Consider the following 12,172-nt stretch of genomic DNA (forward strand, 5'->3'; position numbering starts at 1 on the left):
TAAAGGAAACAAATGAACTGAAATTACTACTGATATAATGCCAAAGGATTGTACAACTTGACAAGAAGAAATTCGAAGAGCAGTCTACATCAACACGAGGTACCATTGCCTAAGAGAGAATATAAAAGAAATATTCAAGCAGAGATGACCTCTAACCCATACAGAACACCAGCGTACTTTTCCGGCAGCCCCTCATCCCCGTTGAAGTAGACCTCCCTGATTCTTTGAAATGCGTGCCACGTAAGCAGGCTATCAGAACCTGCCTGATGACACTTGCCAGCGGCCCTGGACACCTCAAGGGTGCTCGCCACTCGGTCCAGCCCGCCATGGAGGCTCTTACAGAACTTCATCAAGTGCTTCACATCATAAACCCTCTTCCCAAAGAACACCCTCAGTAATTCCATAAACTCCCCCAATTCCGCCGGCAGAACGCGACCCGTCAAGGCCTTGATCAAGTAGCCGAAATCGTAGGCACTGTGAAAAGTGACGTAGGAGACGTCGTCGTTGCAGACGAGTCCGGAGGACATCATGAGCTCAGCGAAACGGGAAGCTTCGACTCCGTACATACGAGTCTTCTCGAAATTGATGCCCTGGTGACGCAAGAGATCGATAGAACCGGGAGCGTGCTCGTCGCGGGTGACGTCGAAGTCGGAGAAGTTAAACTCCCAGATGTAGTAGTTATCTGGGGAGCCGAGGTCGGGGAAGTTTCCATGAGAGTCGGAGAGTGTGATGCCGACCTGGATGAGCTTGAGGGCGTCGACGTTGGACTTGAGAGTTTTGTAGTGATCGGTAAGGCTGCCGTGGCGGAAATCTTGGCGGAAGACAACGCCGGGAAACTCGGTGTCCATGGAGACATACGGGTAACGGTCGATGGCGTGGCGGATCAAAGAAAATTCGGACTCTAAGTTGCTGGACCAGACAGAACGGATCAAGATCTGTCTATTGAGAACGCCGTCGGCCGCCGGGGTAGTGGTGGTGGTGGACGGCGACGATAGTAGAGAGAAGCGAGGGGACATGTAGGATCTGACGGCTCCAGATCGCGGCGATTTTTTTCCCCACCTTACTTTTTAAAATTTTTTTACTATTTGTTTATTAATTTCTGGGGGTTATGATGGTGATAGGCTGGTGAAGTTAGGGCTTTGTACAAGTAGCAATAGAAGCAGCGCGGAAAGCGATGTCTCTGCGAGTAACAACAGATGAGGGGACTTGCTGCGTTTTTTTTTGGGTGGGGTTTGGGTGGAGGCATGGGGAAGAGGAGGTGGCCGACGTGGACTAGTGGGAGAGAGGCGGATAGGATTGATTGAAGTAACGTAGGATGTGGAGCCCACTGGTTTTACGCTTTTCGGCTATTTGGGCTCGTTTAATTACGAGAATACCCTTTCGCCATATCACAATTACTGCTGATTGGCTTGCTAGGGCCATCGGCTTCTGTGTGTGAGTAAAACAACCCCCACCCCAAAAATTAGCCTATCACACAGAGGTTACCGGTTACAACTTACAACTGCTTGATTTTATTTTTTAATTAGTAGTATAATGTTGGCTCTTCTTCCGACCAATTTGTTTGTTTTTGTCTTTTCCCTTTTTTGCCCTTTCCCGGGGTGCCCTTTCCCTTGGGGGTTTTGGGGGGCGGGGAGGAGACTGGGGGAGGGAAGGAATATGGAGAGCTTTTGCTTTGCTTCGATTTTACTTTTCGGATCTCCAAATGAGTTGTTAATTCGGATCCTAAGGCTTTGTTTGGAAAGGGATTTTTTGATTAAAAAAAATTTATACATTTTTCGTGAATATATTTTTAATCACTTTTTTACGTCACATGTATTAAATCACTACAGTACACTTTCTACAAAAATTCCAAAAAATTACAATCCAAACACAACCTAAGCATTTCAGCCTCCCATTTATTTGAAAATGTAACTGAATCATGTAAAAGCTAAAATGAGCAGTTGTAGGCCACTCCAGTCATACCTGATTTTGTGTGAATAGCTCGAGGTTACAAAATTCCTTCGTAATTGGTCAAATGAACTGATAAATTTTTCTATCCTTCCTCCAATCAATACAATCAATAATTTTTCAACCTTTCATCCATCCCTCCCAACAAAAAAGGAAATATAGAGAGAATACGAAAAATGAAATCAGAAATTGAGGCGAGGGAGTTCAAATCGAGTGTGTTTTGATCATAAATTATTACACTCTATTTGCATCTTATTTACACACACTGATTTGTTAGCACCATCAACACATTTTCCAATCACTTTTTTATCTCATATACATCATATCAAAAAAATGCTACAGTATTTTCTCACAAAATTATCTCAGATAATTTACAATCCACACACTACTATTTTCAGCCTTTGATTTGACGAGCTTTAGGCAAGCAGAAAGCCAGAAAGGAGGACAGAGGATACACCGGCTTCCAAAATTTAATCAGATCGATTTCTATGGGTCATGGGATATGGGCTCAAAGAACAGACATACCCGCGGTTAAGGACACTGGTTGGTCTAATTACCAATCTGTAAGGTCATTCAAATCAAAGACGATGTTCTGCCAGCAGAGCCATATAATAATCTGAGCAGCGGACCCGCTTTAATTACCTGTTCCAAACTAGGATGCTGAGGTTTGGCACCACAAACCCCGGCACAGATATTTGACGTGCTTTGACAAAGATGGACGACTAAAATAAGCACAATACGCGCGAAAAAGAGCGAAATAAGGATTGTGCAGAGAGGATAAAACATTAATAAGGCAACGCAAAATTCAATGAAGTAGTATTTATAATTGGCACACAGTTACGATCCCATCAACGAACAACATTCAGCAGAGCAGTTTACAGAATAGGACAGCCAAAGAAAGAGATGAATAGGAATTGGAGAGTCAACAGAAGTTTCTTGAGACGTTCCTTTCCTATTTAGGCTCACCACAGCATTACCAACTATAAGATCTGCATTTGGCCAACAAGAACTATAAAGCCTTTATGCTAAAAGTAGGTCCCTTCCGGAGGCTGGACGAGCTTACGGTTGTGTGGTGCTGCCATCTCTTTTTTCAGCTGTGTCAGTATGTCTTCCATGGTGTATTCCCGTTGCCAATTCGCCAGAAGCCCAAACTTTTTGGGTTCCACCTACACCAAACAGTCGGTATGTTATCATCCAACCATATGCATTATCACACACACCCAACGCACCAAGGTACTGTAACTTGTTATTTATACTGAGCAAAGTACTGGATAATATCTCAACATATAAGTCACAAGAAGTTGAGCGGAAGGTAGTTGTGCATAACTTTTCCCAAAGGAGAACAAACATCTTTTGGTGCACATGCATTGATGTAGCAATAGCTAAGCAGACTTTGTCAATAGTCTTTTGGAAGCAGTCCCGTGTAAGTGCTCATAATACTCGAACTTAGCAGGGACAATCATATCGTGCAGTAGACTTATTACATCATCAGTTAGCTTTAAGTTTCACTGCTAATTAACCCATCTATAGTGGGATCAAGATTTTCCCAGTGCTTCAAATGATGATGCTTTTTAAAAAACTCAACTACTGCAGGACTCAATCGAATATACACTTAAAATGTCCAAAATAGTTGACATTGGCATATTCATATTGGCCAGGGCATGATACACCCAATGTTGACACCATTTTGTACAGAGTCACAAACAATATGTATATCTGAATTTGCATATAAGCCATACCCAAGAGGGCCATGTATTTCAAAATAAAGTTGTCAAAGTCCTAAGGTCCATATCATTGTTTACCTCAATTGCATCATACATGATTAGAGGAGAATAACATGGAGCTAATCATGCCAAACAAACCCCTCATCGCTTATTCCCCTCTTACAAAAAGGTTAAAAAGAAAGTAAACATATGCAATCAATTAAGTGGTCAGCAAAACTTCACAAGTAAATTGAAAAAATTCCAGATCAAATGAAAAATACATGATTGACCACTTAAAAGACAAAAGGTTGACATTTACCACTCCAGTTTCATGGTTAACACAGGTCATGTTGATCCGAGAATGAAAACGAACACTTGGTGGCTTCTCAGGATAATCCTTGTCGCAAAATAACTTCAACTGATAAATGCGACCTTCATGGACAGACTGAAAAAAAGAAAACGATAACATCCTTCAGCTAAATTAGTAAGATCAAAGATAGAATATAATAGAGAAATCAAACCAGATCTATAAAAAGTTAATTAAAATGAAAGGAAGGAACAGTCAGCTGATAGAACATCCCATCCCAACTGAAAGAATACACATTTCCTGCACATTCTGGCCAACAAATATTGTGTTTGAATCATATTTCCACAACTTTCAAAAATTTCAAATCCACATATACTGGATGGTCATGCTTAAACATGACAATAAAGGTTCCAAAGTAAAAAATATATATATAAAAAACAGTTCTTGCATATCAAACCATAGACCCACCACTTGGCAGTATTGAAAGGTAAGAACAGTAGTTTGAAGGCACCAAATGGCAGATGTAATTGGTAACCCTGTGAACTATGCAACGATATGGCCATATGCAGTTGAGAACCAGAACCGGCCCTTGGTTGCTTAAAAAAAAGCTAATCTGAGCATCTGATCACTCTCGTCTATTGAACTTTGTTTCCCAAACAAAATGACACGTTAAAATTCAGCAATATGCGCAATTATTGCTACCAACTCTTTCAGCGGCCTTCAAACAAGGCCAAGCCAGGGAAAAATCAAACTTGTCACAGATAAAAAAAAGATGCTTACATTGTGAGGACCAATAATGGTGCCAGTCCAAGAACGCATGTAAATATCATCTCCGTCATCCATTCCATAGCTCACAGTTCCATCTCCAATACCTTTTTCTCCACGTTCAAGTTCCTCTAGCAATCTAAAATTTCGAGGGACTGCAAGGCGATTTCAAGGTGTGAGAAGCTAAAATTCTCCAGAATGAAGCATCCTGCTTTCGAACATTATAAAACTTTCCAATGCTTGTGAATGCATGTTAAGAAAAGAAAAGAAGTACCACAACCCTGAGATTGCAACGTATTCCCCTCCTGGGCTCATTCAAATTTTCCTTGGCAACATTTGAAACTAGACCGACATACCAACAAAAGGCTGATCATACCAGATAATATAATAACCAATTGTCCAATTACACAGACTCAAAATCATCAAGATAAGGCAATAGTAATACTTTTACTTGACTCCCTGCTTCCCTGCTTTGTGCAAGACCATAAGTGAAAGATAGCTACAGAGCACCAAAATAGTAACAATCTATCCATGCATCTCCAAACAATGAATTCCACACCAACAATGAAAAACTTGGGAAAATTGAAACCACCGGAAGCAAAGAAACACATTACTTAGGTCCTCTATTTCTGCAGCTTCATTCAGAATTTTTCATGAAATGTACCATGCAGCATTTAGAATTGACAATGACAGCAAATTTACTGAACTAGTAAGAATAGCATTCGGAAATCTCAATAAGAGAGTGAACTCAACCAGGAAAATTCCAGAAAAGAAAAGGCAAACGGTATTTTCCCTGCGAGATAATCCTCTGGCACTCCACATTCCTTCACGTGTTAGAGTGGAGTGCCGGAGCTATTTTGGAATGCAAATATCATGGCCAAAGAAAAACATGAAATACAATTTTGCAGCAACAATTGGCCGAAAAAAAAACTTAAATTCGATGAAAAAAAACCCCCCATTTATGACAATTAATTGCATGAACATCCAAAAACTAAAGCCAATAACACCAAATCTCGAAAACCCCTTCACAATCCACCGAACTTATTGCAGCAATCAAACTGAGATGCTAAACCCACAAACCAGGAAAGTAAGTAAGAAAGAAACAAATAATAGCTCTAACGGATCAAAAATGAACGACAAATAAAGCAGAGATAAATGAAAGGATATTTGTCCCCAAAAAAATAAAAAAAAAAAGGAAGAAGGAACCATCAAAATTCCACCATTCAATCATTTAAAGAGACGAGGAAAGTTTGACAAGAAATGAAACCCAAAAAAACTCACATCAGGTGATGCACATAGATATGCACAAAACAATCGAGTCATCCACCTAGCAGATTCGAATTGGAAATTGAAGCAAATAAATAAAGACGAAGATAAATCTTCAAGAAGAGAGATCGAAGATAAACAAGTAAAAGACTGACCCACGACACTGGATCCTCCTGAGCCAAGCGTCATGAGTGAAGATAGCTTATAAAGCTTGTTCAGTCGCTGATGGATGATTTTGTGAAGAGATCGATTTGATCGACGACGCCGAGGACTAAGGCGAGAGATATTTGATGAGAGAGTCAGCAGCTGCGCAGATTCTATTCTATTCTACTACTACTCAATTCACAAGGAAAACGCAAGGGGTGCCTAGACAAAATACGCACTAGTGTAGCGATTTTACCCTTCGGTTTTTTTTTTAAAATGCCTTGTAGTCATTAGTATTTCTTTTCCTCCCCTTTTTTTCCCTCTCCGAGTGGGGATCAAGCATTTCCTTTATTTGGGGGAGAGAGATGGAATGGATGTAAGGATGGCAATTGAAACGGGTGCTCACCAGGGATTAATGAGACCGGGTGGGGTAAAATGCCCCCCCTCCTCCGGGTTAAAAAACTTGGCAGCCCCATCCCTCACCTCGTTCTTCACTTAAATAAAATAATATATATATTAATTATATACATAACATATTTAATATTATTAGTTATAAATATCAAATTATGCATATGTAATATAATTAATATTATTCGGTATACTAATAACTATATATTTATATTAATACAAACTATTGATTAGTTATACTAATATATTTATACTAAATTACTAATTACAATTTTTACTAGTTTACATTTATTCTATTAGATATTTTTTACTAATTATACATTTATATTGAATTATTAGTTATAATTTTTATTTATTATATATTTGTTATTAATTATAAACTTTTCTCCTCGTAGGCACCTGCAAGGAAAACGGGGCGAAGCGGGTGACGGGGGTGGGACGGGAGCAGGGCATATGTTTAGGCAGCGAGACGGGGGCGGGGGACCCGTTGACATCCCTAATTGGATAGCAAAAAGGAAAGGAGTATAAGTGAAGAATCAAGAATTCTAATTTAAAAAAAAAAAGTCATTTTTTTACTTTATTTTACTTTCCTCTCGTTTAAATTCTTGAGTTCTAACTTCTAATTATATGATCCAAATTAAAAAAATATAATAACAATAGATAAACCACCGCGCTATTCTGAATCATGTAGGCAATTGTGTTTCATCCTAATTGGGTAGCAAAAGGGAAAGGGGTATAAGTGAAAAATTACGAAATCTAATTTTAAAAAAAGAAGTCATTTTTTTCACTTTATTTTGCTCTCTCTCGTTTAATTCATGAGTTCTAACTTCTAATTATATGATCCAAATTTAAAAAATATAATAACAGTAGATAAAACCACCGCGCTACTCTGAATCATGTCGGCAATTGTGTTTCTTTAACAAATATTGCTAAACGATGCAAGTTGAGATTACTAGCTGGGGGAATTCAGTATGTAAAATGAAGAGTCGAATTAGGAGAACAAAGAATAAGATCCTTACTTATTTTTTTTTTTTTATTTACACTTTGGTTGCATAGCTGTATAATGTAAAAATTAATCATTTTTCCTTCTTTAATTAGAAACAAAATTTGGTTCACTAAAATGAGCACATATTTATCCGTTGATTTTATGGTTTTGACATTCCTTTTTGTCGCGTAAGAAAGGCGTTGGAATTACGCAATGGGATTAAAAACGTTTCTTGCACCACTTCTGAGTTCGGTGGTTAGTGCGTTTTTTGTTTTAGTTTGTCTAGTTCAGAAAAAAAACTAACAAATTTAGGGATAATTTCAGAAACCACCCCTAAGATTTCTAACAATTTCACTAAGTTCTCATGAAATTTGAAAAATTACATTTACCTCATTTGATTTGATAGTTTTAGTAACAAAACCTTAAAATAATATTAATTTGATTAAATTTTTAAATGAATACTCAAAAATGCCATTGTGTAGTGAGTTTTAATTTACTTCCCTGTCCAATTATAACGTTATCTAGTGTAATTATAAGGAAAAGATGTCAAAATGTTCATGTCCATACTTGCTATTTGACAAATAACTATAATATTAATAATAATAAATTTATCACTATGATAGGATACTTTTTATGGTATTTTATTATGGATTTAGATTTATAAAATATGAAAGAAAATGTCAAAATAATTAATTTAGAATTTATGAATTTTTCGAATAGTGGGATTATCATAATTTAATAGTGATTTTGGACCTTTTTTTAATTTATTGTTAATTTTAATGCCAAAAAAATAAAAAACAAAGATTAGCAAAAAATATTGTATTACGTGTAAAGTTAACTCATTAAAAAAATCACTAATTCAACATTTGGTTACAATAGAAACTAGAGATAATAGTAGTAATTTTACAGTTTTATTGACAAAAAATTTATATAAGAAGGAAAAAGAATGAAAAAAAAATAATTTTAAAAGTCAGTATAAGTATAAGCATATCAAGCAAGGGAATTGCAGTAAAATATTTATGGGTAGTATTGTCATTTTAAATGATAAGAGAGGTATGTGTAATTATAAAAACTTCGAGAGAGCTAAATGAAATTATCAAAAACCTCAATGGAGGTTTCCGAAATTATTTGGATTGCCGGTTTCCGTCGAAAAATTACATCGTTTTCCGTGATCACATTTTCCTATTACCTTTTTCTCTCACATACATCAAATCGCTACAGTAATTTTTCCATGAAAAATCACGGAAAATGCAATCCAAACACAACCTTTTAGGGTTTTTTAGCCAGAGCATGTCATCTGCCCATTAATTAAGTGGCTTTCACCGATTATTCTTATAAATTGTCTATCGGTCTTGAAACGGATTTGGTTCCTTCCTAGCGAAATCTATTCCCATTTCCAACAATGCACATCTGCATTTATGCATGACACGTGTCTTTACCTGTTAACAATAGTTAAAATTATTCAAATTTATGATGCAGAGGTCTTGTTTTGACTTGAATATTTATGATGCACAGGTCTTGTTGACAGCGCCCGACTAGTCCGAGATTAGCCCGTTTGAACCGTTAAATTTGGGGTCTAACTTTATATGGACTTTGGGTCTAAATAATTGAACCCAATTAAAAAGCCCCAGGTTGGACCAATACAGCAATACTTGCTCCAGCTAGTATAAAAAATTATTCGTGCTATGTGCTATACCATTCTCACTATAGTTTATGAAAATGTATGTGAAAAACAATACGAATTTGTTTGGATAGGAGTTTATTTGGATGATTTATTTGAGATAATTACTATAACATTTTTTGTGATATGATGTATGTGAAATAAAAAGGTGATTGGGAAGATAAAAAGGTAATTAAAATATGTGAAGCAAATTATTTTATCTCAAATCATCTCCATCCAAACACACCCAAAAGATACCTCTAAAAAACATTCCAAATGCCTCTGTATGCACTTTGATTCTAACTAGTCTTTCTAATACAAGTACACGGTAATACACTCAAAAAATAACTCTAAAAACATTCCAAATACAACCAATAAAAATACTAACAAATTACTTAAAAGAAAAATGTACCACCCTTTCCTTCCACCTACCACCCAAAATATTCATAATTGTACCCTAGAGTACTTATCTTCTGAAATATTCATTATTTTACGTACCCTACGAGTACTCTGGAAGAATTTATTCTTGAAATAACTTTCATAAATAACTTGAAATAAATTCAAAATTCTTGTGATGATAACAATTATGAATTTTCAATTGTTTGGGGTCAATGTATATAGAAAAGAAAATTTGTTAAAATTTAGTGGGGTCAAATAAGATGCAACTCCAAAATTTTTCTAAACCTAAAAACTAATTTTCCAAAGTTAAAGCGTGTGCGTAACGTCACCCCTGCGTTTTCCACATGAACTTGTAGACAAAATTTGGGTTATGTTGTAGAACGTAGAGTTTGGTTGGGGAGTTGGACGTGGTATTTCCTCATTATGTTACTACTTTTTTTTTTTTTTTTCCTGACGGAGTGGTGTCGGAGTCAATCCTTACGGGGCCCGACGAATCCCACTCCTTATGTTACTACTTAAAAGGCCACATTTTCAGCTTTCGTCAGATTGTGTGTGATGTTTTAGTGTCTGACATTTTTGGCCCTCGACTAAATTGGGAGTTTGGTGCCATCTGCTTGCTTGCTTTTTTTTTTTTGGCCCCCTTTAAATATTAACATCTAACAAACAAAGTCGAAGTAAGTGATAGATAAACGATAGCATGCAGTTGGGGTTGATGCATCATCTTTCTTTATACGATTAATTATCACCACATGGAGAACATTAATACACCTTGACAACCCAAAAAAAAAAAAAATTTTTAATGAAAAAGAAATAAAGAAAAGAAAATCGGATGGCTAATTATACTAATGGTTTGTGAAATGAGCACAAGTGGATTGTGGTAAAATTGGTCTGTTAAACGAAATTAAGGGAGTTTAGAATTGGCAGGAACAGAAAGGTGAAGCATCTGTCATTGTTGAAGTAGAGAAAGGACATGGGATCGGACTTTTTTAGTGGGACAAGTGTAAAAAGCTGGTGCAATGTTGCAAAAATAAGCATACAATTTATTTGCACATACGGATACCACCCCATAGCAGTGCATCATGAAAGTAGTAGCAGTAGTACAAATGCCGATAAATGCCAAAAAAAAAAAAAAAAAAAAGAAGATGGAAAGAGAAGTAAGGAGGGCAAAGGCGAAGAAGCAAGGAAAGGATGCGAATTCAATTTGTATTTATCATATGACGCAATACTCTCATTATTCTCAACCGTCTCAATTACTCTTTGCATTTATTTGTTTTTAATGGTCTATCAATCTGAAATAGTCCCCCATTTTTTTTTTTTCAATGCCCGAGCTACCCGGGTCCTTCACATTTACTTAATTACCCTTCCCATTACTTTCTTTCGTCTTTGACCTAATAATTACGTCACATGCATGTAGGCCGGTATCGTGTTATCATTTCAGCTGATTACTACGTAGTATTTTGGTTAATAACAATAATGTTGACGTTGAACAACTTGGGATCACATTAATGTTTTCATGCCTGCCCACTTCTCTTGGAGCGAATTCAATTTCTGCCCGCTCCATATGTATTCCTCCTCCAACCAAACCTTAATTACTCATCTTTTTCCTTTTTCTTTCTCTCTCTCTCTCTTTTTTTTTTTTTTTTTTGTCTTCATGGGAAAATGGATCTATTTACCGTTCTTCTTTTCATTTGTTTACTTACTAGTAGTAGTATTTCTTCATTTGATAATTGTTTGGTTTTCTATGTGGGTAAAAACTAAGAACCAGCAGGTGATGATGCTGGATTCGTGTTTGACAATTATTTCGGACGTTCTCGGAAGGTTATGCGTAACGCGATGCATAAGCTGACGTGGCATAGGAACGGAGAATTATCCGGCAAAATTAGGCCTACGAATTTGGGAACTAAGGTTGAATTTTGTGGGGGCTGTGCACGTGGCAATTTAGTGGGACCGTACAAACAAAAAAAATTATATAATTTTCTGCTTTTGTTGCTGCTGCTGCTGCTCTTCTTCGAGTTCAAGTACGAGAGCATCGTGGCCAATTTCTGAATTTTCGGTTAAGTAAAATTTGTACTCACACCTGCGGTATCCACCAGCGTATCGACTGATCGGTAATCAGTGATTGGCAATACGGCATCATGCATTACATAACGACATTGGGCTATTGATGAAAATCCCACTGGAAAAACAAGGCAGAAAATGACCTGGCCTTTTTCTTTTTTTTTTTTCCTTTTGATAACAAAAAAGTTGGGCTGTTTTCTAGTTATATAACCCGTTTACATATTGTCTCACTCAGAACCACCATAACATCTTCTGCTATCCCAGAAAGGCTGCATCCTATGCCTAAGAAATTGGAAAAAGATAAAAGAGAAGTGGAAACTATTCAAATTCCACTCAATCCATGCATATAATATATATATATATATATATATATATATTGAATATTACTAATTTCCCTTTCTTTTTTCCCTGGTCCCGTCAACTGTAAAAAATGCAATGGATAAAAAAGTGGAGTCTAAATAGAGTCACTTTTAAAGAAACCACCCCCCCCCCCCCCCCCCAAAAAAACCCAAACCCAAAAAAAAAAAAAA

At 36.7% G+C, this 12,172-nt stretch overlaps 2 protein-coding genes across 2 annotated transcripts; both read right to left on the reverse strand.

Annotated features, from left to right (window-relative positions):
• LOC113774947 (probable CCR4-associated factor 1 homolog 9) lies at positions 1–1,178 on the reverse strand. Its single transcript, XM_027319613.1, has one exon. It carries the CDS (start codon positions 1,014–1,016, stop codon positions 135–137), a length of 882 nt encoding a protein of 293 aa, XP_027175414.1. The 5' UTR covers positions 1,017–1,178; the 3' UTR covers positions 1–134.
• A 1,554-nt stretch (positions 1,179–2,732) lies between these two features.
• LOC113775092 (ubiquitin-conjugating enzyme E2 variant 1D) lies at positions 2,733–6,343 on the reverse strand. The gene is made up of 4 exons (XM_027319832.1): positions 6,144–6,343; positions 4,738–4,877; positions 3,970–4,095; positions 2,733–3,113 (listed from the first exon to the last, which is right to left on the reverse strand). The coding sequence occupies exons 1-4, from the start codon at positions 6,175–6,177 to the stop codon at positions 2,973–2,975; spliced, it is 441 nt and encodes a 146-aa protein (XP_027175633.1). The 5' UTR covers positions 6,178–6,343; the 3' UTR covers positions 2,733–2,972.
• Positions 6,344–12,172: the final 5,829 nt, after the last annotated feature.

The sequence above is a fragment of the Coffea eugenioides genome, chromosome 6 (genome assembly GCF_003713205.1).
Source record: "Coffea eugenioides isolate CCC68of chromosome 6, Ceug_1.0, whole genome shotgun sequence".
In the NCBI taxonomy this organism is placed as follows: Eukaryota; Viridiplantae; Streptophyta; class Magnoliopsida; order Gentianales; family Rubiaceae; genus Coffea; species Coffea eugenioides.